The sequence below is a fragment of the Microchirus variegatus genome, assembly GCF_963457635.1.
Source record: "Microchirus variegatus genome assembly, chromosome: 1".
Lineage (NCBI taxonomy): Eukaryota > Metazoa > Chordata > Actinopteri > Pleuronectiformes > Soleidae > Microchirus > Microchirus variegatus.
This window is the reverse complement of record NC_139802.1, coordinates 28,405,657-28,433,201: the sequence shown is the minus strand read 5'-3', so window position 1 is coordinate 28,433,201 and position 27,545 is coordinate 28,405,657. Positions and strand designations below refer to the sequence as shown.

At 39.2% G+C, this 27,545-nt stretch overlaps 1 protein-coding gene across 6 annotated transcripts in view; it reads right to left on the bottom strand.

Annotated features, from left to right (window-relative positions):
- dmd (dystrophin) overlaps nucleotides 1–27,545 on the bottom strand; it is a 304,958-nt gene that overhangs the window by 190,306 nt on the left and 87,107 nt on the right. For all 6 annotated transcript variants that reach the window (XM_083892996.1, XM_083892990.1, XM_083892991.1 and 3 more), the window contains exon 2: nucleotides 11,812–11,873. In XM_083892996.1, the coding sequence (XP_083749122.1) occupies nucleotides 11,812–11,873 (62 nt within the window). The remainder of the gene's footprint in view (nucleotides 1–11,811; nucleotides 11,874–27,545) is intronic.

The window sequence follows — 27,545 nt, the reverse complement described above, 5'->3', positions numbered from 1 at the left end:
CAATACAAACACTGTGCAACCTCATTAGGCACAACACAATTATGAAATGTTACATTAGCAGTAGCGTAGCTAGCTGTTGTGACTGTCAGCCATAATGTTTGTATTATGTTAGCCTTTACGTTCCTTATCATGCATTACCATAACTGAAAAATCTTCTTCTTAATGTATATTATGGATATAGCCTGTATTGTATTATAAACGTGTATGTTTGCACTTTACTACATTTTTGTGACCTGCTTTAACAAGTGAATTTCCCCGCTGTGGGGGCAATAACATTTCATCTAAACTAATCTAATTTGTATGCTGTGTCCTTCATCTGAAAACAGGCTCTGTCAACCAATATCAGATCTGACTGAGGGAGTGTTTGCTTTTATACAGCAGTAGCACACGGGCGGGTGGGGAAAATAAGCATTTACCCCTCTTAACTGCTGAACTCAGTGTTGCTGTTGACTTGATTAGAATTGTGTGAACTCATTTGAATATGGTTGGACTCTATCAGATGTGTTTATATTTAAAGGTTATGCACTACAGCTTCAAGCTGAAATATACAAATGCAGTATGAACGTAATAATGAACGTCCCTCTATTTATTTAACATTTTTTCTTTTGGTGAAATTATATTTAACCAACAGCACCAAGCACAAAGAGCACAAAGGGCTCTTTGCGAAGCGGCCATTTTGAAAGGTCACGATAGGAAAATCACAGTCGTAAATAATCAAATGAATGATGGATGAGTTCCGTTTAGCTTCCTCAATTTCAGAGTGCATGCTGGTTCACAGTGGCAATGAACTGAACACAGTCATCGTTGTGTTTATTCCGCTAATGCACAGTATGTCAAACTGCCAGCTGTACAAAGGAGCCATTGCCTCTTAGCTACTTTTTGTTTTTGTTTTTGTTTTAATTGGAAACCTCCTGTGGCAAAATGTGAGTTTGGCCAGCTCAAAATCCAACTCAAAATATATATTTTTTTTTTTTTACATAAATGGAGATGAATTCCAGACTGATAGATACTAAGTTTCAGTAGAAACCAGGAATTAACGCACCTCCGGTTGACTCACATATAACCACAGAGCTATAGAAGCAGAGTGCAACTTCTGACAACATTTAACCCTGAAAGCATTATGTAACACATTTCATCAAGTCATTACACATGAGCAATTTTTGTCAAAAATCGGTAAGAACAGTTTTTCACTCCGTCTCATCATGTCAGGTAGAATAACCACCTACCAACATGCACGAGAACCCCTACAGAAAATAACCCCCAGAGCTGTTATAACATGCCAACCACAGTAATTGAATTTTTCTAACAGGTCCTCATGGGTGACTGTAACTTTAAATCACAGTGACGAAAGATGAAAAGATGAGAGGAAACTTGCGCAAGTGATATGAGGACAGGAGACACTGAGTAAACAGCTGAGTGAAACGAATCGCTCCACAGAAATTGAATTTCCTTAAATCCACCTACCAAACATTTATCTTTATTCTAGACATGTTTGCACAGTCAAAGTGACATGTTAAATGATAATGCCTTGGCAGGGGAATGACTACTGATATCTGTTCTTGTTGAGGAGACGTCACTCGTTTGACTGACAGTTATCTAAGTCATAGTGTTACAGTTATAGTGAAGAATCACAACATTATGCACAGTGCAGTTTTATTATTAAGGACCATTGTGTGCAGCCTGGTTAGAGCAGGTCCACTCTCCATATCTGATTCAATTAACAGAACATTGAATTATAGTTTATCGTCACAATATAATTGAGACATCATACCTGCATGAGGCAATTCAGCATTGGAGGTCTCTGAGGCAAAACATAATTAAGATGTCATGTGTTTTATGATTTCACTCTGTCTTATTGGCCATTCCAATTATGGATTATGCGAGGTAAACTAATGTAGAGATGCTGAGTGTGTTTCTTTACGGGTGGAATACACAACATTGTGCCTCACAAGATATCAGGAAGCAAATAATACCTGTTATTGAGCCTTTGATTTGGTGGCCAATGTGACAGCATTAACACGAACTGTCAACTCTCTTTTCTAATTGCTCGAATTTCAAAATGCCCTGTATGAAGTAATGAAGACAAACTCAAGATTAAGATAGTAGTGACTGAATGATTATTTTCAAAATCCATTAATCCGTTGATTATCTGTTAATGGATTGGTCCATGAAATGTCAGAAAGTGTTGATCAGTGTTTCCCAAACCTAGAAAATGCATGATTTCTATGTTTTGTGGAGCAAAGCAACAAGAAAATATTCACATTTAAGAAGCTCAAAAGTCATAAAACCAAACCCATCTGTTCAGTATATTGATAAATATTCAATTTCTTTATTAATTATATATCTCTACTCCCTCAATTATTGCATATTGAACCTTTAATACAATGCGGACAAAAATATTTTTGACTGGAAATTTGAGGAAATCGAATTCACGGCAAAGAAACTACTGCTGGTTTTTATAATAAAAGGCAACTGAAGGAGATTTAACAGAGTCATGTTTCACTGTGCCAGCTGGTTGTGTCCTTTAATAGCCACTTAGAGTGACAAAAGAAGAAGGACAGGGAGAGAAGCTCCTTCATTTATCAGTGAGCTAAATTAAGCTAAACTGTATCTTATAGGCTCAGTCTGCACAACAGCAATAAACCTTCCTCAAACAGGTGCCTGCAGGTTGTGTTCACTCATCTGTCCTTTGTCAGCAGCTTTTGTTCCCAAAGTAACTTCCTTTCTCTATTCAGTGTGAAACACTTCCTCTCCCGCAAAAGCACCAATGTGTTTTCTGCATGCATATAAAGGGGTGTGAATCTCTAGGTGCCTCACGATTCGATTACGATTCAGGGGCCATGATTCGATTATGAAACGATGATCGATGAATCTTGAACTGGTGCATCTTTATCCACTTTCAATCGGTCTTTTGAATATAGAAAGTTGGAAAGTTACAACTGCATTGTAAAGAAGTAAAATCTTGAATCTCATTTAAGTGTCATTTTAGGTTTAAGGGACCAAATGTAATCTGAATCATGCTTTTTTGTGCAATAGGTTTAACAGCTCAGCATCATTGTCACGCAACATTTAAACAATCAGAATTTGGACATTTGTGAATTGATTCAGAACTGTCCACGTCTGAATGCATCTAATCTATGTTTTTCCCTACCCCAGTAACATATTTGTGGATATCGATAAATGACTCCATTATAACTCTTCATTGTAACATACAAATCAAGTGATCTGTACCTCCTCTACAGTCTTTGTTTAGAGAGAGAGGGCGCCTCCTATTGGCTATTCTACTAATCGCTATTCTGTCCATAATCGCTTCACTTTAAATATCACGATTTCAGCATTGGTAACATCTTCCTACACTGTGAAGAATATAACAATAAAAAAATAAAGAGTCAAAAGAGTATGGAGATTGCCCTAGGTTTCTTATGTATGATGTGTACAAGGTGCATCTATTCTCTCTTATCTATATACTATATTTCAAAATATATATTATTTTTGCAGGGCCACACGGTTAGTATATCGGTTAGCACTCTTGTCTTTGCAACAAGAAGACCCGAGTTTACAACCCAGTTGGAAGAAGGGCTTTGCATGTTCTCCCTGTGTGTGTGGGTTTTGTCTGGGTTCTCCGGTTTCCTCCCACAGTCCAAAAAACACCCGTATTCGGGGATTAAGTAAATTGAACACTCTAAATTGACCATAAATGATAGTGGATGGTTGTTTCTCACAAAATGTGTCCCTGTGATAGACTGATGTCCAGGATGTATCCCGCCTATCTCCCTATGTCAGCTGAGATTGGCACAGCGCCCCCTGTGCGGTAGAAAATGGATGGAGTATTTTTGGAATATCGTGATATAGTTTTGAGCTCATATCACCCACCCTGAACCTTTTTTTTCACAAAATGTTGGACTTTTTTCACATCACCAACACCTAGCAGCCTCCTGGTGACCTGAGTTCAGAACCCTGTAGTGCTCCCCACAGAATTAACTAATTGACAAAGACAGCCTCTTAAAAGCAAGGCCATTAACTAAAATACGTACAAAAGGCTTATTCGCGGGCTACAAAAACCAAGCGAAAATTTATTTTAAAACAAATATACACTAAAACAAACATACTTATGGGTAGTATATTCAATTTCTGCCAGTATATCCGCCTTAAAGTTTCACACTGGACACACAGGATCATGACTAAGGTGGGTTTAATGACTATTTTGAGCTGAACTAGTTGCTGTTCTTCTAATCCAGCATGTGATTGTACACTTATACCAGAGGTAAACAACAGTTAATACTTCATGCACAAAGCTGTGCGTTTTCATTTTAAAACAACAATACGGAGCTAGCTAATAACAATGTAGCCACATAACGTTCTGAAACACACAGTGGATTATTAAAAGACAGTGTCTAGTATGAAAAAACATTGTTTAATCCCTGTATGTGACTTCGAATGAACACAAACATAACGTGGATTAACGACGTTAACGAAAACTCACCCCATAAGAAGACAGAAGGTTAATAAGAGGTTTGGGTGCTTTATTTTCATCGTTGGCATCATGTCGTCATCTCAGGAATAACTACTGTGTTAAAAGCACAAAGTCTGCTAGCTTAAATGCTAATGTGTTAGCATAAAGTCCACTCGCCCAGCAGAAGTAAGATTGGCGCGGTATGACCAGATGTCTTCGTTACGAAGTACAGCCAAAGATCTGTGTTGTAACAGACACAATAGTTCTTCTGCATTTGTCCTTGTCCATCTTCAGTCACAAAGGTGAACAAACAGCTTCTCAAAGCACAGTAGCAGCGAGGAGCCGCAGCAGTTGCTGCTGCTGCAAATCAAGTAGCCATGTGTTTCCTCTGTGAGCAGCTGATTGGCCAAATGTGATATCACTACACACTAACTAGGAATCAATTCACAGCGATCAAACAACCATAATTCAAATACAAAGTTTATGGTTTTAATTTTGCTGACCTTACCCTTTTATTATAATTTAGTTTTTACAGTTGTGGTTCTGTGTTGGCATGTTTTCATTCTTATTTCTGTCTTCGTGTTTTGTATCGTTATGTACTGCCTTTTTCTAAGTCTGGAAAATAAAATAAAAATTTGATCACAAAAAAAAGTTTATGGTTTTAAGACCCACAATACTGTGATTTGAAGATTAGTGGCTTCATCGAAACTTCAACTTGCATAATTAAAAATGTTAAAATGTTTACTCGGTTTGCACTGGGCTCCGACTTGTTGCTACTTTTGCCATGGCGGGCCACATATTAAGAAGTAGACACCTAACCAAGGGAATGACACAGAACAGCTGTACAGTTTCCTCTCACATGTTGTCAAAGAGAATAATCTGCGCTGCATAATGCTCTCAGCGCTGTCACAGGCTGTGAAATGTATCTATTTAATTCATATCTCTGATTCTCCCTCTGTGAGCTACAAGTGTGCATTAATTAGTAACACACAGCAAGAGAAACACACACACACACACACACACACACACACACACAGGGATTTTCCACTCAAGGACATTGTTCGTTAATTAAAGTCTGCTTGCAGACATTAGAGTTGACATAATTTTAAGCTGTAGTGCATTAAATATTTCGCAATCCTCTGCACCATCTGGTTATTTAATATGTGCTTTTATGAGATAACTGGAAACAATCGTTTGTAAACTGTTCATTTACACAACATCCATGACCAGGAAATGGAGACGTTTTCGCTTTGTTCGGAATGTATTTTACAGGAGAGAAACAATCGTATGCAGAGCTGACACAAACACAACATTATTATCATATATAGTGCTTTTGCCCGCCCACCAAAAACAACTGTGATGCCTAATTGCTGAAAAGGCTTTTATCTTGAATGTACAGTATTAACAAATCCACAGTAGAAGGAAAGAAGCAGTAACTAGGCAAAACCTCACAGTAACATTTCACTTACAGCTTATTTGTGCTTCACAATACAACCACCATGGACAACTCTGTTTTGATCATTACTGAGTGACACACAGTTTCTTTCCAACACTCCGTGTACTGTCATGTGATATAGAATTGTCTTCACAGCAGTTTTGAAAAAATGTTATAATAGTATTAAGCTGGTTCAATTTCATAATATAGGTTCCATTGTCTCTTGTATACACAGTAATGTTCTCATTCCAGTATATTTGCATAAAGTATCTTTTGGCGTGTATGACTGTCAAATTGATTGTTTACTTGTGTAATTTATTGCAATATGCTATTTGGAAAATGTCAGTTTGCAAGCCTCTAGAGTATTTTCTGCATTTCTTGTTCATATTTTCTGATTGGTTTTTCCCGCACAGGAAAATAAATAAATAAAAATACAATGAATTCATCCAGGTGAAAAATGAAGGCCAAGAACTGGGGCCCTTAATATGGTCAGTAATAAAGAGTTTTTGGGAACACGACTGGTGTGCAGACACTTGTGCTGTTTGCCACTTTTATTTGACTCCGCTGGTTGTGAAAAGATGTCAGCTTTAATAGAAGTCCAAGAGAAAATTAACTTCTAATTCTCAATTGATTTATAACCTTGGTAAACGTTTTTTCTGAGAAGTTAAAGGGTTCAATTTCTAGTTTCAGCTCTTCTTCAAATAGAACATGATGTTAATTTAGTAAATTATGTTCCCATATAGAAGTAAATATAGACAAAGTATAGCACTATGAGTGGACATCATTGTGACTGATAACTGGTGTCGTCCAATATAAATCTGGATTAACAGGCCACAGAACAGTTCAGATTCTTATGGATGACTTCACTGGGTGTTTAAAGCATTATCTGATGATTCTGTTTACAGTTACTAAAGTATTTGTCTCAGCTCGTGGGTGAATGTCATGATTGCATAATCCGGCCCAACCTTACTCCACACAGTGCAACTTAAATTTGCATTTAGATTTAAAGTCACCACAAGCTGATGCTAGTGGCCTGTATTATTGTGTACTTAGTTTGTGTTGACATGAATCACCAGAGCAAATGATCCACCCTGGATACATGGATGAGCCCGAGGGTTGCAGATTCTGAGGAACAAGAGCTTGTTTACAGCAAGTTATGTTGATTTATTTCACAGCCCTGTCACAATCAAATAGACTGTATCATTAGATGCTTTAATTGTAGTAAATGAATCCTAACTAACACTAATTCTTGTTTGAAAGCTGGCGTGGACTCAGGAAAGCTTGACAATTATCCTTTAAAGCAAAGTGTCACATGAATACTTTTGTCCCTGTAATCCTGTTGGAATTAGATTTCCTTCTGATCTTATTAGTCAGGCTGCTTTAACACTGATAGTTCAGGTTGAGGTTCTGACACAGAGTCAGCTAGGACTGCGCTGTGTGTATCTCCAGCCTGAGAGATGGAGGCTCAGTCGCACAGGAAACATGGCTGTCATTGGGAACTGTAAGGGAAAAACATTATTCGGCCTTCCCTAAAGTTATCAGCTCCCATTCCTAAGCACAAGTCGAAACAATTCAGGACGTTGCCTGCCGCAACTACCTAATCACAGCAGCCTTGTTGTAGCACTGGTACCAATCTGTTGTCTACAGAATTCGTCTCGTCATATTTTCGGTGAGCCTGACTGGACTGGGGCAGATGACTGACAACTAGGGCTGTAATCAACCAAAGAAACTCTTGGTTTGTGATATGTCATGTTTGTAGTAGAGCTGTGAAAAGCAAACTGTTGCTTGCAAAGTCTGCATTCCACTTTTTTACCGTCATCTACTTTTGAAAAATGCTGCCACACTGCTGATGTCTTTGACATGGATGTGACAGGAGGACTGACTGTAGCCTAACATGAAAAGCTCAAAATTCACGTCTAATTAATGGCAACGCTAATCTGTCTGTCGCTCATGAGCCACGGAGCGACAACAACCCACTGGGCTGGACTAAACCAAAGTAGTGGAAAACAAGGGGGGTGTTCTCTGAAGACAGGCGGTTACCTGTGAAGCACGGGTGCTGTAAAAAAAACAACCTATTAGCATGTGGTACTTTCCTCCTAATGAAATTCACCATAAAAAAAAATAATAATTTAGTCGACCATTCACAATTTTGGTCGAGCCAGAGCGTGTCGACCAATTAGTCGACCAGTCGACTTTGACTTTACAGCCCTACTGACAACGATATTAAGCAGTCCTCCCAAAGGGCAGTTCCATGTAACACCTTTAAATATCCTAACTCTGGGACTCACAGGCAGACTGACAGAGGATGCCCAACTGTTAACATACTTGTTTTATGATTGTCTCAGTTCTCCTCACATCTGAGTTGCTTCCAATAAAGCTTTTCAACTTAGCTCATCTCTGACTCCAGTAAACTCCATCTTTGGTCGACTCACTAAATTATCAAATCTCCGCAACAGGAACATGACAGGAAACTGATTTTGGCCACTTGACAAAGGGTTTGTAAGAGGGTTTCAGTTAAACAATAACCTGTCTTGTTGTCGTAAAACAGGCACTACCTGTTGCTGTTACCTTTTGTTGTTATTATTTGTTGTTGTACGGCGACCTTGAGTGTCTTGAAAGGCGCCTTCAAATATAATGCCTAGTCTAGTCGCTGAATAATAGTCTTTGTTTCATTTTCGTAGTGTTTCAAAAAGTCATGTAAAATAACATGGTCGCGGGCCGTGGTTGCATAGCCACTGTTAGCAGCGAGACACCATGTTTCTACGGGAGCCTGTAAGGACAAACGCGAGAGAACAAATCAAGCGTCACTTTACTTGTAGCGGAAGTCCCGCCTCCACTCTCTCCGCTTCGTCTGCTACGGCCGTGGTAGCTCGCCCTCTCCCTCACCTCACGAACCTCATCTGCTGACACGGAGAAAGACGACGAGGACGACATTTGACCAGCTGAGGACACCGTAGGGCTCAGGGAAGGGAGGGGGTGAGCAGAGGAGCAGTTCTTTGTTGTAAATTTCAGCCTCTCCTCTAGATGGCACTATAAACGAATTACTTCACCTTTAAGTCAAGTGGGTAACTTTTAAAGACATTGCAAAATTAGTTCAGATGATGTTGATTAAGCCCATCAGCTTCACATGACTTTCTTTGTGTTTTTCAGTATGTGGTGTACTGAACTACTGTACATAGCCGGTGTAAAGCAAGAGTGCTGAATGCTTCAAAAGTTGATTCTGTTGCCAAAAAAACATGTAAGATCAGCAGTTTGACGGGGACAAATGCTCATTGCAAGTGCAGGATCACAGAGACATACTCCACAGAGAAGTGTTTTGGTAATTACTCAGAATTCCTCATGGGGCGACATAAGTTCCACACTGTTGCTGTAAGACTATATTAGCAGCTTTATCTTCCTGTTAGACTGCCTTTACTGACTGGAAACTGAAGCAACACGGGGACATGTGTGCTCCTGCTGTACTGTTGAACACTGAAGTCACAAAATGACACATTTGAAGCTACTGATGGAAGTGAGCGTTTTACAAAGCAACACAAACTTCACGTTCCAGTTGGAAAAGCCAGTCCAGTGTGGAAAAAGTGATGAGCTTATCCTTCCCTGTCCCCGACGGTAGTGACGGCATATCAGTGTGTTTCATACAACCACACTTCAAAAAACCTGAACTATCCCCGATGCCTGAAGACACAGCAATGTGCCTTTGTGTGAAATGTAGGTTTAATAAAAATGGAAATGTCGGGGAAAAGTAGATTACACATGACACTCTGAATAAAGTAGCATCTGTGGTTGGTAAACAAAAACAACTTTATTTCCTGTCCTGGTGAAAGATAATCGTATATATTTCTGAAAATATTCTTTTTATGGTTTGCTAAGTAACAAATCACAGTGAAGTCAGTCTCCTCACTTCCTTGTCCCATATTTCTTTCACTTGTCATTAACGTACCTTCATTTCCTGCCACAACATGTTTGCTCTGCCTTCCTATCCTCATCTGAACTTTTGTTTGCATCTCACTCATTTTCATTTTCTCCCTCCTCACTGCTCCATTCGTTTTTCATATCTGTTTTCCCCCTCTCTTTTCATTTTCTTTCCTCCTATAATCTCACTTTCTTCCATCTGCTGGCTCACTAAAGTTTAGCTTCCTAAGGCGTGTGTGTGTGTGTGTGTGTGTGTGTGTGTGTGTGTGTGTGTGTGTGTGTGTGTGTGTGTGTGTGTGTGTGTGTGTGTGTGTGTGTGAGAGAGACAGACTCATCTATCTAAGGTAAGGTACTCATTATGCTTTGGTGAGTTTGGATGGATGAGGAGAGCGCTCTCTTTCTTGTCTCCCATCTTTTTCTAACTATCTACCCAACCGTCATCCTTAGACAGCTGGAAAGGAAAGGGTTTGTGGGGGGAAGAAGACAGGGAAGAGAGGATAGGAAACAAGGAGAGTAAAGCAAGGGCATAAAACTATAAGGTAATCAGGAAAGATAGTAAGGAAGGGTAGGAAGTCAGGGGATGAGAGGAGAGGATGGGAGAGAGGGAAGAATGGGAGGGGGAGGCACACAGGTGAGAGCAAAAGGAGACGAGTGGAAAGTGAGAAGATTCAGATGAAGAAGAGATGAGGGAAAGGGAAGAGAGGATAGGAAACAAGGAAAGGAGATGAGCAAAATGGGTAGAAGAAGAAAATCAAGGGAGGAAGCTGCAGAATGGGAACAGAGGAAAGCTGAAAAGACTAAGTAAAGACAAGAAAATTGAGAAGAGGAACATCTCAAGCCTGTGTCCTTCTCCTGTCTATAATAATGTGGCTGAGATTAGACTTTTCACCAGCTTTACACTCACTCAAATGAGAAGAAACATACACACATTGTATACGCACACACACACTCACTTTAGTCTCTTTCACCATGGCAACGGCACACCTCTTACAACCTTGCAATCAACTTTGAAAATGGGAATGGGAGTGATGTGTTGGCACGTAAGGAACACACACACACACACACACACACACACACACACACACACACACACACACACACACACACACACACACACACACACACACACACACACACACACACACACACACACACACACACACACACACACACACACACACACACACACACACACCACAAATAAACACTGAAATGTAATTAGAGTTCAATTTAAAACAAGTGATTCAGTCCCTGTGGGAAGAGAGCAACTAACTGAGTTATGGGACAACAAAGTGCACCAGACAACAATCATGAAGCAAGAAGAAAGGACACATAACAATGTGCACCGCCCCTTGCCACCCCCCCAAAAAAAAATCACTTAAATTTTCCTAAAACAATCCTGACTATGGCACACAGAAGGGAAACATATCCTGCCCTCGGCTTTTCCTTTATCTCAGCTTTACTCAGCTGACTCTCCAGAGAGTGCATGGGAATGTGGCGAATAACCTTTTTGCCTGCCTGTGTGTGTGTGTGTGTGTGTGTGTGTGCACACTTATATTATATCTTTGTGAGGTCCAAAAACATACAAATCTATCTTTGAGGGGACATGTTTGTCTGCCCACGACTTCAAAGTGGCATTTCAGGGTTAAGACCTGGTTTAATTGTTGGAATTAGGTTTAGGTTTGGGTTAGGCACTAAATTGTGGTGCAAACTTTAGGTTAAGGGGATAAGAAATGCATTATGTCTGTGATGTGTCCTCACTAAGATATAGAAACAAGTTCATGAGTGTGAGTAGATCTGAATCTAAGCTGTATAAAAGCCTAAAAGTGTCAGTCTCCGAGAGACTAAAAAAGGAAATATAATGAATATTATATTAGCATTTTTCACAGATAAAGTTATGCATTGATGGTGGATCACAGGATCACATACATATAGTATGGTTGAGAGGAAGTGATCACATAATCAAGAGGCTGAGGGCCTAGTTAGATACTGTGGTAGTAAAGTGTCTTACCTTAGCCAACTGTGAGTTTACCCATTTTGTGAAAGTCTTCTTCTGGACGTCTTCTCTTTCATCTACAGGAAAACAAACAAAGAGGACTAAGAGTCAGGAAGAGGAAGCTGGTCATGCAGTTTTATGTGTTTATAAGGCATATCAGGGAACTTAAAGTGCCACAGCATACACTTTGATAAATCCTACATACAAAACTCCAACTTAAATGTAAACATCTTGAACTGCATCTGTTCGGATCTCTGAACACACACACACACACACACACACACAAGTGGTGCTTAGCATGGTAAGAGAGGCTCCACTAATCTTCCTCCTGGCTAATTGTTTCCTCATCATATCAATCAGTGTGCCTCTTCCAGGGCCATCATTTCAGTCATGGCAGAGACTCTGTGCAGCCTCCACTTGTTGTTCTCATAGAACAATTATTAATAAATCATCAGTTTGACACTGATCACAGTCAGTGTCGGGCATAAAGCCAAATGCCGTTAAAAGTGAAGGGGGAAACATTTCAGTGTGGAGTTTAGAGCTGAAACGATTTAATCGATGAATCAATTACTAAATTAATCGCCAACTATTTTGATAATCAATAATCTGTTTGAAGCTTTTTTCATGTTTAAAACAAGATTTCTGATTGTTTCAGCTTCTTAAATGTGAATATTTTCTTGGTTTCTTTGCGCCACAAAACAAAGAAATCATTAAAACTGAATCATTTTGGTTTGTGGACAAAAAAAGACATTCGAGAACATCGTCATTTCCAGGTTTGACAAACATTGATCAACGTTTTTTAAAATGTTCTGACATTTTATGAACTAAACGATTCATCGAGAAAATAATCGACAGATAAATCGATTACCAAAAGAATCGTTAAGTTGCAGCTCTAGTGGAGTTTGTGTGTCGAAGAAAAAGTGACTCTGTGACAGAAATTCCACATGTTCTTTAAGAGTGATGGATAATGTTGATTTGAACCCCTCCTGAAATCACTTACAACATACACATGCATGTGACAACACACACACCACACACACACAAAATAAATTCCTTAATGAATGACTCCATCCTCCACTGGTTGTACAAGGTTTCCATTTTCTTTATCGCTGTTTTTTTTTCTCCTCCCTTTTAAGATTGGATGTATTTATTTTTTTTAAATCACTAAGCTTGTAAACTGCTTTTTGTCTTCTTTTCTCTCTCTCTATCACCTGTCTGTTTTGCCCCCTCCCCCTGTTTGGTCCTGTGGCCTCACATCTGTAAATACCAAATAAGATGACTCACGCCTGTGCAGAGCAAATCTGTCTGACACCATAAGGCATCCAGTCAACCAAACTCCCTGGCCAAGTCACTGGACAGAAGAAACAGTCTTAAAAATATAAATAAATAGTTAAGTCATCAAATTGGATGTGTAAAAGTAAACACCTGGTACCAGAAGCTTATTGTCAATGAATAGGAAATCATCTCTCTCTCTCTCTCTCTCTCTCTCTCTCTCTCAGTAAGTACTGCCAGATAGCTCATGAGCAAAACAAACACCTGCAGCTGGCTGCTCTGGGGAAATCCTGAGTGAGTGCGAGTGGGAAGCACAGTATGTTCCAATAAAGCTCAAAACATCATCATGTCTTGTTAAAGACAACCTGTGCTCTGCACGTTCATGATATGTGTGTTCGTGTTCTACACCTGCTTAAGTGGGACACCTGACAGTACACCAACCATTCAATTACATATACAGGACTTCAATATGGAGTTACCCCCCCTTTTTTTTCTATCATACTTCTTGGAAGACTTTTCTCAAGATTTTTAAGTGTTTCTATGTCAATTTGTGCCCATTCATTCTGTATTTATGCATTTCAAGCTCCCATAGAGTGGTCCTGTTGCACATATATGTTAGTTATGGAGGTCTACTTACATACATTAACTTGTTTTTATGGTCAAAAACCTGCTATTTTCTGCAAACGAGCCGATCAAAATCTCCTCTCACTGACGCTCGTCTCAGCCGTGACATTTCAGACTGAAATCTCACCCCCAGAAGACAGAACTGTGTTGTGATTGGCCAGCCAGCGTAGAGCCTTCCCAACTGTCTTGTGATTGGCCAGTACCCAGAAGTGACATAATTAGCACACCAGCTCTTAGAACGCAGCTCCTCCCTCTGGAACGGTGGATGCACTGCTACTCATTATCAAAACATTGTTTTAACAATGTTTAAAAATAGCTTCGTCACAACTCCCGCCGCAGTCAGAAGACACTGTCGCTCGTGAAACACCTCCACAACGGACGTTATTCTTCTTCTGCGGTTCAATGCAAACGGATGTGCAGGACGATCTGCTGTTCCGGAGAACCGCTGTTTATGTAACCGGACCAGAAAACCTGGTTCTCACTGAGCCCGAGATTACAATAAAACACAGCGTTCTCAGCAGTGGCTGAACTGTTTGTTTAGAACCTTCAGGGCTTCGTAAACACTAAACACTAAAAAAACAGCGTTAATTGGAACTTCCGGTCTAGGTGCGCTTTAAGTTCTTCCACAACAAATACGTCAAACCATGTCTTTATTGTCCTTGCTTTGTGTACTGGGACACAATCATGTGGGAATAGAAAAGGGTCTTCCGCAATCTGCGTTAAGGTTGCCCTTCATGTTAAATAAGGGGCCGAGCCCAAAGCCTGAAAAATAGCCTCAATTCAATAAGCAACAGGTGTAGCCAAATACTTCTGTGCATATAGTGAATGTTATGCCTCAGGTTTACACACTTCAGTTTCCAGTCAGAAAAGGCACTCTCACACTCCCTGCACCAAAAGCAGCATTTTGAGCTAACACAGAAGCCTCTGGTCTTCTGCTTCCTCGTTTTGTAGATTATGTCAGTGAGGTAAATCTGAACAAAGGATTTAACACATTTTCTGGAAGCAGCAATGGATCACCAACTCCTAACTTTTGGTCAGGAAAAGTGAGTAGTTTTACAAAAACTTCAGTTTCCACCCAGAAAAGGTTGTCTAATGGAGAGATACAGTGGCAAACATACATATTCGTACGATAGCATGGACTTCATTTTTATGATTTTGCATTGTTAAAGGTGAAGTACGTAGTTTATAGTGCCATCTAGAGGAGAGGCTGAAATTTACAACAAAGAACTGCTCCTCTGCTCACCCCCACCCTTCCCTGAGCACTACGGTATCCTCAGCCGGTCAAATGTCGTCCTCGTCGTCTTTCTCCGTGTCAGCAGATGAGGTTCGTGAGGTGAGGGAGAGGGCGAGCTACCGCGGCCGTAGGAGACGAAGTGGAGAGAGAGGAGGCGGGACTTCCGCTACAAGTAAAGAGACGCTTGATTTGTTCTCTCGCGTTTGTCCTTACAGGCTCCGGTAGAAACATGGCGTCTCGCTGCTAACAGTAGCTATGCAACCGCGGCCCGCGACCATGTTATTTTACATGACTTTTTGAAACACTACGAAAATGAAACAACAACTATTATACAGCAACTAGACAATGCAGGAGCACATAATATGTATAAAAAAGTGGATTTAGGGTCATATAAACCCATAAATACTACACAGTGTCCCTTTAAGTAGATAAACTATGTTCTTTTCACTTGGCAGCCATGTTTTCACTAGCGAGCCTCTGCATCTCTGTCTGGTTCTCAGCACAGAAAGGTGCACAAAAATCTCTCTTTTTTTGAAACTACAGTTTCATTTTAAGGGAATGCTTTACCCACCCAGTCTTGCACTGATGACAGGCACTTTAAAGAGAAAATACAGACAGAAATCATTTGGCCATTCCTGAGCCATCAATGAGAGAAAACCATTTACTTCCTCCTGACATCCAGATTTTGTAAAAATAGTAGATTTTCTCTTACAGTCCTTTGTCACAATGTACCGGCTGAAAGCAAATACCAAAAAGAAAAACAACAACTCTCCCACCTAAGTTTTTCTCTACAACAAATATCTTTTAAAAAGATTTCAAAAGCAAAACTTTGCCGATCAAGGGCTATAAATGATGGCATTTTGGGAATTATATTGGATTAAATTTGATTAGAAACGTTGGCCATAAAAAGCATGAGAGATTCACTAAACTACTTCATAATGACAAGTAGGTATTGTCGCTGACAAAATAAATGCAAATAAATGACCATACTGCCATGGCACGATCTCCCTGTGTGCATCTGTACATGAGGTTTGATTTCATCTGCCACAGAAAAGTATCAGTGTGGCCTGTGACATCCATTACAGTGAGAATGATGACACGTTGACTTATAACGACACCTCGCTCGTGCCTCGCTCATTTGACTGGAAATGGGGTCACATCCCATTACAACGCATAATAAATTACACTCTCATCCTGAAATGGAGCATCAGGTTAAATGTTGCACCAGCCAAGAAAACACAACTCAGTCAGTGTGTGTGTGTGTGTGTGTGTGTGTTGACACTGGCCAGGCATTGACTAATGGAGCTGATAATGAAACATCTCCTTTAATTAAAAGGTCCCATGTTGAGCAGTGCACTGTAGTGAGTGGCTGGACAAATACACACACGCGCGTGCATGCACACACACACACTCCCACACACACACACACACATGCACATATCTGATGTGAGATAATGGCAGACTGAGCAGTGAAGCATGAATGAATCATGTAGCAAACAATCTCATCGAAAGCAGGTGATCCATCCACATCTCTCTCTCTCTCTCTCTCTCTCTCTCTCTCTCTCTCTCTCTCTCTCTCTCTCTCTCTCTCTCTCTCTCTCTCTCTCTCTCTCTCTCTCTCTCTGTGTGTGTGTGTCTGTATTTGTTACCTATTTCAGACCTTTTCTGGCGTAAACACTGACCTTGTCAGGACCAGTAGTCCTCATTGAGACCAAAACCTGGTCCTAATGAGAATCTTCCGAGGAACTCGATAAGTTTGTGGCTACGATTTGAATTGTGGTGAGGGATGCCACTTAGTTTCGGCTGCCAAAATGAATGAAAGTCAACACAGTCCTGAAAAGAATAGCTGCTTAAACCATTTGTGTATGAGAGCAAGAGAGACATCAGTGTTTCCCCTGTGCCACACCCTTCTATATTAACAATCCCTGCTTCAGTTTTATTTAAACATTAACCTGTGCAACCACTCATCTGTCTGAGTCGTCTGTGCTGTATATGTGTGGCTGTATGATCCATTCATGGAATCCTGAAGTTAATTTCAATACCTTTTTAAGACTTTTTCAAGACTTTCTCAAAATATTTTAAGACCTTATCGCCACTTCATGCTGTAATCAGCAATACATACTTACAAAACTTACTTTTTCCCATGTCTTTATGGACAAAATGTAATCTTTTTAATACTTTTTAAGGGCCTTAATTTTCCCAAAATTGATTATCAACTTTTAATAGTTTTTAAGACCTGCGGACACCCTGGAACCATAAGTGCTAGAGTATTTTTAGGGATAGATAACATTCCCCTAAAAGATACAAGGCAGCAGAAAAGAAAGAAAGGTCTTTCAAGTAAAGTGCAGAAATGTCATTCATAATATATCAGTCCCTACAAAGGTAACTAAACAAGGTATTAAAGTTTTATTTAATTAGTAAAGTGTGCAAGTATGAGGTGCTGATACATAGCAGTGACTGGGAAGTTTTGGCCATGTAACCATAGGCTCACCTGATAAAATATATGCCTGCTTAAGTCTATAATACCTTTACAAGAATGTTCACTGCTTTCTCTCACTGTTGGTCCATCTTTACTGACAGGAAACTGAAGTCGGTGAATTGCACACTCTCCGGCAACAGAATTAATGGAGACAATCTGCGTTTTTAGCTTGTGGGGACACAGGTGCTGCTGGTCTACTGCTGCCTCATTTGGTGAAAACAATTTTTTATGAACTTTGGTGCTAGAAAAGGAGCAGTTTACAAAACAACAGAAAACACCAAGCTGTTAAATGTTTAAACATTATTAGAGCTTCATCTTGGCTTGACAAGTAACATCAAGTGAAGAAAACATACAAACAAAATAAGGGTAGGAAATGTAAAAAAACAAAAGAACAGCTATAGGGACAAATAAAAACAAAGAGAATGGAACAGAGTAATTCAACGAGCTGAGACAAAAACCTGGAGGACACCGCGTGGAAGACGGAAAAGAAAATGGAGGACTTTGTCAAACAGGTTTCCAACACCAGAGGCAAAGCTACACGAGAATCTGTGTGACAGCAGACTGTCACTTTTCCAAACTGGAGAAAACTTTTTAAATTAAAAATGCTTCAACTCCCCTGGTTCATGGTGACCTTTCTGTGAAAGTGTGTGTGGGCTTCACTCTGGCAAATCTTAACTGTCCACAGGTTTGAATGTGAGTGTAAACAGCTGTGATAGACTGGAAAACTGGAAAACATTGTCCAGCAAAACTCCCGCACAATGAGCCAATCCTTGCTCACCCTAAAAAGATAAGCAGGTATATATACAGTATATGCAGACTGCATCAATTTATGATATGGCTGATGGATCAGTGAAAGCAGAGGGTGCAGTGTCCTTTTATGTTCCAAGCCTGTCTCGCAGATATGCTGTTCTCAATTCTCAGTTACATTTCATACCTTTAGTGTCTTATTTCTGTATTTCAGTTTTGTTTTGCACCAATATTTATGTGTTTTGCTCGTGTGTTTGCCAACAACCAGAAAACAATTCCTTGCATTGTGTAAACTGCAAACTGATTCTGATATAACCCTAACCCCAAGTACAAGTGTTTTCTCACAGTTAAAGGTGCATTATGTAATAAATCTAAAGCAACTGGCCATAAAATCCTCCTAATATGTCACAGAGACTCAGGAATAATGTTCATATAACAAACTGAACTCACCAACAACAACAGTACAGACAAAATATTTGCATTAAAAAAAATCTTTTGCAGACTGCAAATCATGTTTATGTTTTGAAATCATGTTTTGGCATGTGGCGCCACCTACCGCCGTCTACCAATCATTGCAGTCAGTAGAGTATCAGCTGCAGAGCAACCATGGGTTGCCAGTTACCTAAAAGACCTCGGTATTTTAAATTTGAATGTAGTAACCGTTTTTGGCCAAATTCTTACATATGGCACCTTTAATATTTGTTTTTAATCATCAACTGTGATAAGGTTGGTGGTAGCTTGTAAAAACCAAACAACCGGTTACTGTGCATAAAAACTAACCACGTCCATATCAAGTTACAAGGATCAAAAACAATGTAAACAAATTAAATATAAATATGTAATTAAAGTAATACTTTGTTTATTTCCACATATGCGCTTATGAAACTAATCTGAGAAATAGTTTAGTTGCATGAGAATGTTATTTATAAGATTAGGTTGCTGTGTTCATATCCTCTGTGAGTAAACCACTTCTGTCACTTAAGCCTGTTTATTTTCCCAGATTTTGGTGCATACGCAGCCTGTAAATCCAGTTTTCTGTTGCATCATTATCAGTTCTTGTCTTGATAAAAAGATATTTTTCTCCTTTGGTATTCAACAGCAGTAAGCCTCCATATAGTGGTGCATTACTGCTGAGTTCTCTCATCTCTGTATTCATATCTAGTCCCATTTTGCCTCTTTGTCTTTTCTCTCTCTCTTTTTCAAAAAGTGCTTATATATCTCAGAGAAAATGAGCTGAGCTCATGAAGACCTTCATATCTCGGCCCCGCCTGTCTTTCATGTTCATTTCACAGAACAATCACTTCAAAAGCTTTTTAGCGACTTCAGTGCAGTGTAACAGGATATGACTGCACCATCAGCTATAGCTGGGCAGATTACATTATGTGTCCGATAAGGATAAGAAAAAAAACACACCACAGAGATAAGTGTTAAAGCAGGGCTGAGATTACTGACTGGAACTGGACGGGAACACATTACACTGACAAGTGCACTGAAAACAATAAAGTTTGCTCAGAAAAGATGCTTTCTGACAGTGGAAAGGGGAAACAAATGTAGTTCAAGCCCAAAGTTACCAGTAGATTTTAATAATTATCACAACAAATGCCAAATGATGAAATAATCATTTGTTGCAGCTCTAATCTTGGCCAATTAAAACTATACAACCTGATGTGCTGTACATGTGTGCCTTACATTCCTGTGTACAGTTAGTAACTACAATCCTTTGAGAGAATATATGTTGAAATGTCACACTATATACAAATAAATCAATAAATAAACAGAATTTGTATTCACAGTCACAGAGATGAAATGTGATGTCCCTCAGCTCCAGACTTGCCCACAGCTGCTTTGAGAATAGTTCCTCGCAGCACCAGGAATTTCCCGTAATGAGATGGGACATTTAGTGAATATGAGTCATAGTTAAAAGACGCAGGGCAGGATGTGGGCATACTGAGGTAAACAAAGGAAGCAAATGAGTCGTTTTTTTTTGTTTTTTTAGCAGGACTGCTGCAGAAAAGACGATCAGAACCTGGGACAGCTCCAGGATCAGCACCGTGGACAGCAACCCTCACACTCACAAGGTCATGTGTATTTCAGATCAGACTAAGGCTAGCTTTACACGACAACTATCTGAAGACAAACCACAAAAGTGGCGTTGCGTTCCCCACTTTTTATTTCGCGTTTAAACGAGCGTCTTTGGGTGGAAATCTGCATGCACACGGTGACGCTAAAGTGTGTGAAATTTGATGTAGTATGCATGCCAGGTGGCTATAGGTGGCACTGTGAAGCACTGCCATACAACACCGGGAGCTTGCGCATGCGTTAAAACTTCCTTCTACTTCTCTCTAGTAGCGCTGAGTAGACCACAGTCGAAAAACCACAACATTAACTCGGCGTAATTGCTGAAATGACTCCTGCATAGGTATCAGAGCAGCTAAGGCAACTTGAATGTCTGACTGATGGATATAATCTCACGTTTGTTGTTGTTTGGCTGTACTGCACATGGATCTGACGTCAACGCGTACGGCAGGGGGTGGGTTCATTTTTTTTATTTTTTAAGGCCCAAAAACACCGTCGCCGTCAAAACGAAAGGCACATCTGATAAAATATTCTGTCGGTTTCACCCAGGAGCGTTGCCGTGCAAAGCCAGCCTAAACTCCCTCTTCTCAGGCTCACTCTGTTGGATGCCTGATTTTGAACAATGCCAAGAAGTGGGCTGAGAGCTGAGTGAGGGGAAGGAAGAGGGAGGGAGAGTGGGGACAGTGCAGGTGGCGTGGCCTTTTAGTGAATTTTACACGAGTTGCAGCTGAGTGGAAAAAGGTGGGAGCACATGACAAAAACAACAAATAGTATATTAATTGAATTATTTAAAATGTATTTTTATCTCTATTATAATCATTTTTTTTTATGGCTTGCTTTTATTTGTGGTGTTTTGCGAAATACTTCATTGTTTGTTTTTAGGTATGTTTCTATATTTTATTCATCTCTGATGTACAGCCCTTTGTTTCAGCTGTTGATTGTTTTTTAAAAGTGCTTCATAAATCAAGTTGGATTGGATTGGTAAATATGACTATTAATGCGAGTGAAGACAGTAACAGAAAACATAAATGGATCTGTCACTGAGGAAAACTGCACATGAAATCTTCCATGCGTTTCCAGAGAAAAGGGTGAAGAAGGTTCGAAATTAAATACAATGACTTGTGGCTTTTGTTTTGAAAGCGGAAAAGAACAAAGAGAACACTCTCTCCGGGAAATGATTATAAATCCATAAACACATTTCCAATGTGAATCATCACATCCCATTTACGTTGTAGGCATTCAGCAGATGCTCAGGCAGAGGATGGCTTACTAACAGTGCAACAGTAAAATGTTTTTAAGACCTCGGCTCATCAAAATTGCAAACAGCCAAATAATGAGTTCAGATGGGAACCAGATGAGATGGAAGGCAAATAAAAATCTATGTCCTTGGAATAATCTTGTATTAGCAAAGATTAGAATCAGAGCTGCAGACAAAGCAGAGCAGAATTGGCTCTGAATATTTAATGTATTATCCTGCAGGAACAAGAGCTTTGGAGATACAGTTTTTTTAACTAAATCTTAGGAGGGAAACTGTATGTTGTGTGAGTGTCTCACACAACATACACTAAAAAAAATCTTGACATTCATTTTGTTTATTTAGATAAGTTTACGCTTCTTCCCTGCTCTTTTCAGACATGGACCTTACAATGGAGATATTTATTTTTCTCTTTTAATTAAGTTTAGTGTCTGGTAATTTCTTTATATATGTTGCAGAGGTTTACAATCTATTTAAGCTACTGATTATTCTCTTCTTTCATTTTTAATCATTTAGCTTTTTCGTAATGCTTGATTTTATTTGCCTAAATCTCATCTTTTAATAAAAAAATATGGATTTTTAAATTGGATTTACCGTGCTCATTTGAGGGTCTTTAATTTAAGGGAGTTATATAAGAGTTCAAATTGAAGCAGCTCTGCCTTATTTAGTCTTTAAAAAATGTCCTCGAATTTTTATCCTCTTACTGACAGTTCCTAAGAAACACAACATATCAAGAACGTGACTTCTGAATCCAGAATATGACAGTGGACACTGAAAACATCCACAGCAACACTGAAGATTACAGCAGATTATTGTGTGACATAAGAATGGATATAACAATTACAGTAAAAACAAATGGTCAAATACTGTATTTCTCCTACTTTCCATGTGGGAAATGTAGTAAAACAGCAATTAAAGTGGAAACATGTTATTCTGCTACAGCCAACAAGCAGTTATATTTGTATGGAGCACATTACACATCTATAATATTACTCCAGTCAACTGTTTTGGCATAAGGAGCTGTGCTTGGAGCAGGTGAATAGATATGGAAACTGTTAATGAGCAGCGTGTTGCCAACAAAGGCCTGAGCTTCTATCTCATAGGGATCGCTTTCTTCTTTACATAATTGACCTCATTATTTGAATCTTTGACCTTGTTTACACGACAGGAAATCAGAAAAACAATAATAAGTCGCTATAAAAGTGATTTATTTATTTAGACCACTTTATCTGATTACTTCAAAGCAGAATAGCATGTTAAACTGCATTATTCTCTGTATAACAGGTCTTTTACAGCTGGTGTGGTTTATATATAAAGTGTAATTTCCCTCTGTTCACCAAATGAACACATTTTTATCTGCACATACAGGCGGTGGCTGCCATGCATGCACTTGATTTATAATGTTACAGCTATAAATCTTTGTCATTCTAATTTTACCCTGAAGAAAAAAAGGTTATTAAATCATCTCAATGGTGTCCGTAAATAATACGCTTAAAGTTATTGTTTTTACGGTTCAGCTGCTGCCATGGCAGCCTCTCCGTGTCGTCGTAACTGTATTCTCTGAAGAAAAAAAAAAAGGCCATTCCTGCATTTTTAAATGAACTAATAATTAACTGAGAGTGGTGGAAAATGTCATGTTTATGTTGGAAATTATGCACAATCTGTACTTATCCTCCTAAAGAGTTCCTCTAATGTAGTGGCACTTTATGTGATGGATGAGTTCATCTGTTCTATCATGAAGGCCAGTGTCCACAGGCCTCCACGATGGCCTGTCACCGTCACGTGTAAACGAAGACAACCCCCATGAGGGTAAACAGAGTGATCATTCTCCACCGATGGCGTGGCAGAACCTGCAGCCATGTTTGGCCGCAGTTTTGGCGCCGACTCCCTAGCAACGGTCACAGCAATTAGCCATGAGAGGCGCCTGTGACCAAATCCAATCTGATCAGGTCATTAGTGAGAGATGAGACGCAGAAGAACGGAGTGAGGGCAGACAGAAGGAGGGATTGCGGAGAGAGGGAGGAAGTCGGAGGAGATGGAAAGAACAGATGTGGGGGAAGACAGGAAGGAAAGAAAATTGAGAGATAATGTCATGGGTAAAAAAAAGTGAGAAATGGAGGGAAGATGGTAAGAAAGTGTGAGGCATGAATGACAGGCTTCTGTCAGTCTCAGTGTCAATTAGCACACACACAGATAAAGAGAGAGATTTTTACACAGCTATTCTTTTTTTGGACATGCATTGAATTCATTTGGGCAGTCTAACCGAAATGTTATCCCTAATCTTAACCTTCATAACTAAATGCATAAACCCCTTAACCTTAACTCGAAATAAAAACTCAGCTTTGGTCCCAGTGAGGACTACTGGTCCTGACAAGGTGCTAAAAGGCGATAAAGGGGTAACAAAAATGCACGCACACCTACTTCCATAAAGTGTCATTTTGTGTTGAAGGATCCTGAGACTGGATGAAAAGAGGAGAGAGCTGAATGTGCACACACCCGTTTAACGGCTGCCACAGATGTATTTCAGCAACCTTTTCCTCTTCAGCTGAAGAGGCACAAATGGATTAAACCACTGCTTCACAGTCTGAGTTGCGCGTATGCATATGTGTGTATGTTCATTTACAAGCTCCAAAATGTAGCACTGACATGGTATGACGATGAAAAACAAAACAAATATGATGTCCATTTAAAAGGTACCATTACCCCTCTTATAGGGGGTCATTCACACAGATATGCAGTGCAACAACAAGCTTAGTCTTTGTTGAAATATTTTCAACTGATGTGCAATCGCAGCACTCATCAGTGTCACACATGATCAAGGCAGCCAAACAAATCCAACAAGAGGCAGGCTTTATAATTCCAAACCCTGACTTTTCATTGGCTTGTCTCTTCCTTTCCTATCAAAATAAAGCAGTTGTCCACATGTAATGTGTCTGTAAGTGTGTGTAGCCCAGGTTTTTCTCCTCGACATTCAATTGGATGAAAAAAAGCACTGTGTATATATATATAAATATATATAATAGGATATATCCTGAAATATGTAAGGGGATTTTAAGTAAGTGTGGTTGTATCAGATACATTTATTCAGCGCTACCAAAAGCTGTGCCAGAACACAAGAAAAGTCTACACTGTCTACAGAATATGTTCACCACATTAACCTGGCATTAAACAGCATTTTTGTTTTTTAAAAACAAAGTGAGTAAACCACTTGTTCTTCTGCACCAAGGGTCAAAGAGAAAAAATTGCATATTTTAGCTCAAAAGGTCATGGTGTTGCATGGGTCTGTTGCTTCTTGTTTTAGGAGGATTTTGTCACCTCAATAAATCCAAATGAAGAATCCCAGACACAAAAGTTGCAAAATTATTATTATTATTCTTTTTTTTCAATAGTGACTACTCATGTGTGCCACAACTGAAATAGCTGATTGTATGTAAATAAATAGACTTTGGTGCAGGAGAGTGAGTGATTTACAATGTGACACAAACTTATTTCCTGGTGGAGGAGGCCGTCTAAAAAAAAAAACAGTAAACATATTCTTAACAAATGATTCACTGTGTGTGTGTGTGTGGGTGTGTGTGCGCGCGCCCACCTGTTCCAGATTAACCCAGTGTATCCATTTGCCAGGTAAAGATTAACCTCTCTCCAAATACAGATTAAGCACACACACAAAGACATGCTTTGCCTTCCATTCACAGCCTAAACAAAACATCATCCCTATCATTAACCAAAGCTTGGCCCTAAACCAGTACCTCAAAAAATGAAGTTCTGCCTCATTAGGACTAGGTTTTGGTCTCCATGAGGACTACTGGTCCTGAGAAGCTTTTTTTTGTTTACCAAAAAAAGGTCACAAAGAGGTAAGTGTGTGCACACTGAAACAAAAATACAGATCACACACACACACACACACACACACACATGATATAACGGTAACATTCATACAGTATGTTTTCTACTTCCTCACTGCAGTGTTCTTCCTCCATCTCCATTTCTTATGTCATCCTCACAGAGGCAGACTTTCTTGTAATTACCACTTCTATAAAGAGAGTGGATCTTTGCTCCTGCTGTTTTTTATGAGACAGGAAGCCTTAGAGGGCTTTTCTCTGATCTGTCTCTCTTTCCATCAAGTCCTTTCAAACACTAAACAGGAGCGATGCATTAACACAGTTGCTATAAGAGTTGGAGAGGTAAATGGACTCTCTCTTTTTTTTTTTTTTTTTTACATATTTATACACAAAAAAAAAATCCCTTTCATACTTTCATCAGAGTGAAGTCCGCACTGCCAGGCTGCCAGTGCTTTGTGAAGACCCTCAGGTCATATTGCTTCCTCAGCACACCAAGACCATGTCAGCTTTCAATTCAAATTCACAATATTAAACGTGAAGGTAGAAGCTCTTTGCTCTACCTGCAGGTCTGCTTCACCGCTGCTGTCAATCTGCCTGCCAGTCTACTGTTAACTTCGCTGCCTCCATTTAGCTCAAATTTCTCTCCTGCTTATTCTCATCACCTAAAGAGTGGCTATTTCTATTTTCTTCCATCCCTGTAATTGGAATAATAATTTGAATGGATATTATTGGTACTGGCATCAGTTTTCAGGACCATATCAGAAAATTGCCCACATTGGAAAACTGATACCAGTAATCTGTAATAAAGCAAAGCAAATAGACTTGCTTTTGTGCATTGTTGCTCACATAGAGAACCAGGACTGCCATGGTTCCACATACTGTAAGAGGCTGTATAAAAACCCACAGTGTGCTGTTCACATCTCTGCACATGTTAAAGCTACAAATATATCCTCAAGTTCAATGACCCGGCTTAAGTGAGGCCATCTCTGGTGGTAATAATAACTTTGTATTGACTTCTTCCTCAACTTTTGTTTTAGTTTCTGCCTTAGCAAACATTTTTTATATACTTGGGTGATTCAAAGTGCAGAAGAGTAATCAATGAGCCACATAACAGTCATGTTGTATATATATATATATATCTATATATATATATATATAGATATATATATATATATAAACACAGCAAAAACAACCAGAAACGAGGTGCAGGAAAATGGTGAAGACAGGGCACTTTCATTTCTCAAGAGTAGTTCATATATTGTGTAATGCAGCTACAGAGTTATCGCTCTGGCCAAGTGTTATATGAGGAGATCAGTATCAATGTCTTACATCACTCTGTGAGTTTAAAGTAGGAGGTGAATTAGTATAGGTTCATATGAAACCATATGAAGGCAAACAGCTCCAGTGTCTAAGTTCCTTTTTAAAAACAACTATGTTTTACATTTTAATGATGCTGCTTAGATAATAAAACTGTAAAAAAAAAAAAACTTATCAAAGGTGAAATATCCATCCTCATTAATGAATCAATATCCAAAGTGGTCACAGCCCACAGTTATGTTAAGATCAGAAAGGTTAAGTTGCAATCATGTAAAATATGTCACTAAGGTCAAAATGAAGAGGAAATACTTCAAAATCCAATATGAATAAATTCAAAGCCTATACTTTGTAAATCAATATGAATTGCTCAACTCAGTATTTAAGTTTGCCACCTTTTGAATTTTCTCAACTTTTCTCATGAAAAAAAGAATCCGCTTTAAATGCTCTTAAAATGACTGTAAAACACACTAAACATCACTTTAGCAGACATTTCAGAGATGAGCAAAAACAAAACAAACATGATAAAACTCATGAGCCACTGTACAAATGAAGACCTCCATTATGTGACGTCTAAATACGCTCTCATAGGGCTGAACAGTTACGAATATAATTCAAATTGAAATCACAGTTGAAAACAACACAGTGAGCAAACCACAGATTTGCCTGCTCTGTTTTCAACTGCCAAATAAAATGTAATCAGCATGTCTTAAATCGAAATGACACAGTGAGTATTGAACTGATGCTTGACTTTAAAAATGTAGAACTGCAATTCCAATCACAGCATCAAATTGCTCAGTCCTGGCCACTCACTTTCTATTCATAATCATCCCTGATTATCTTGTTGCGAGAGCTTTTTGAAAGATATTTCTTCCCATCCCTCTTTCCCTCTAAGACAAAGACAAG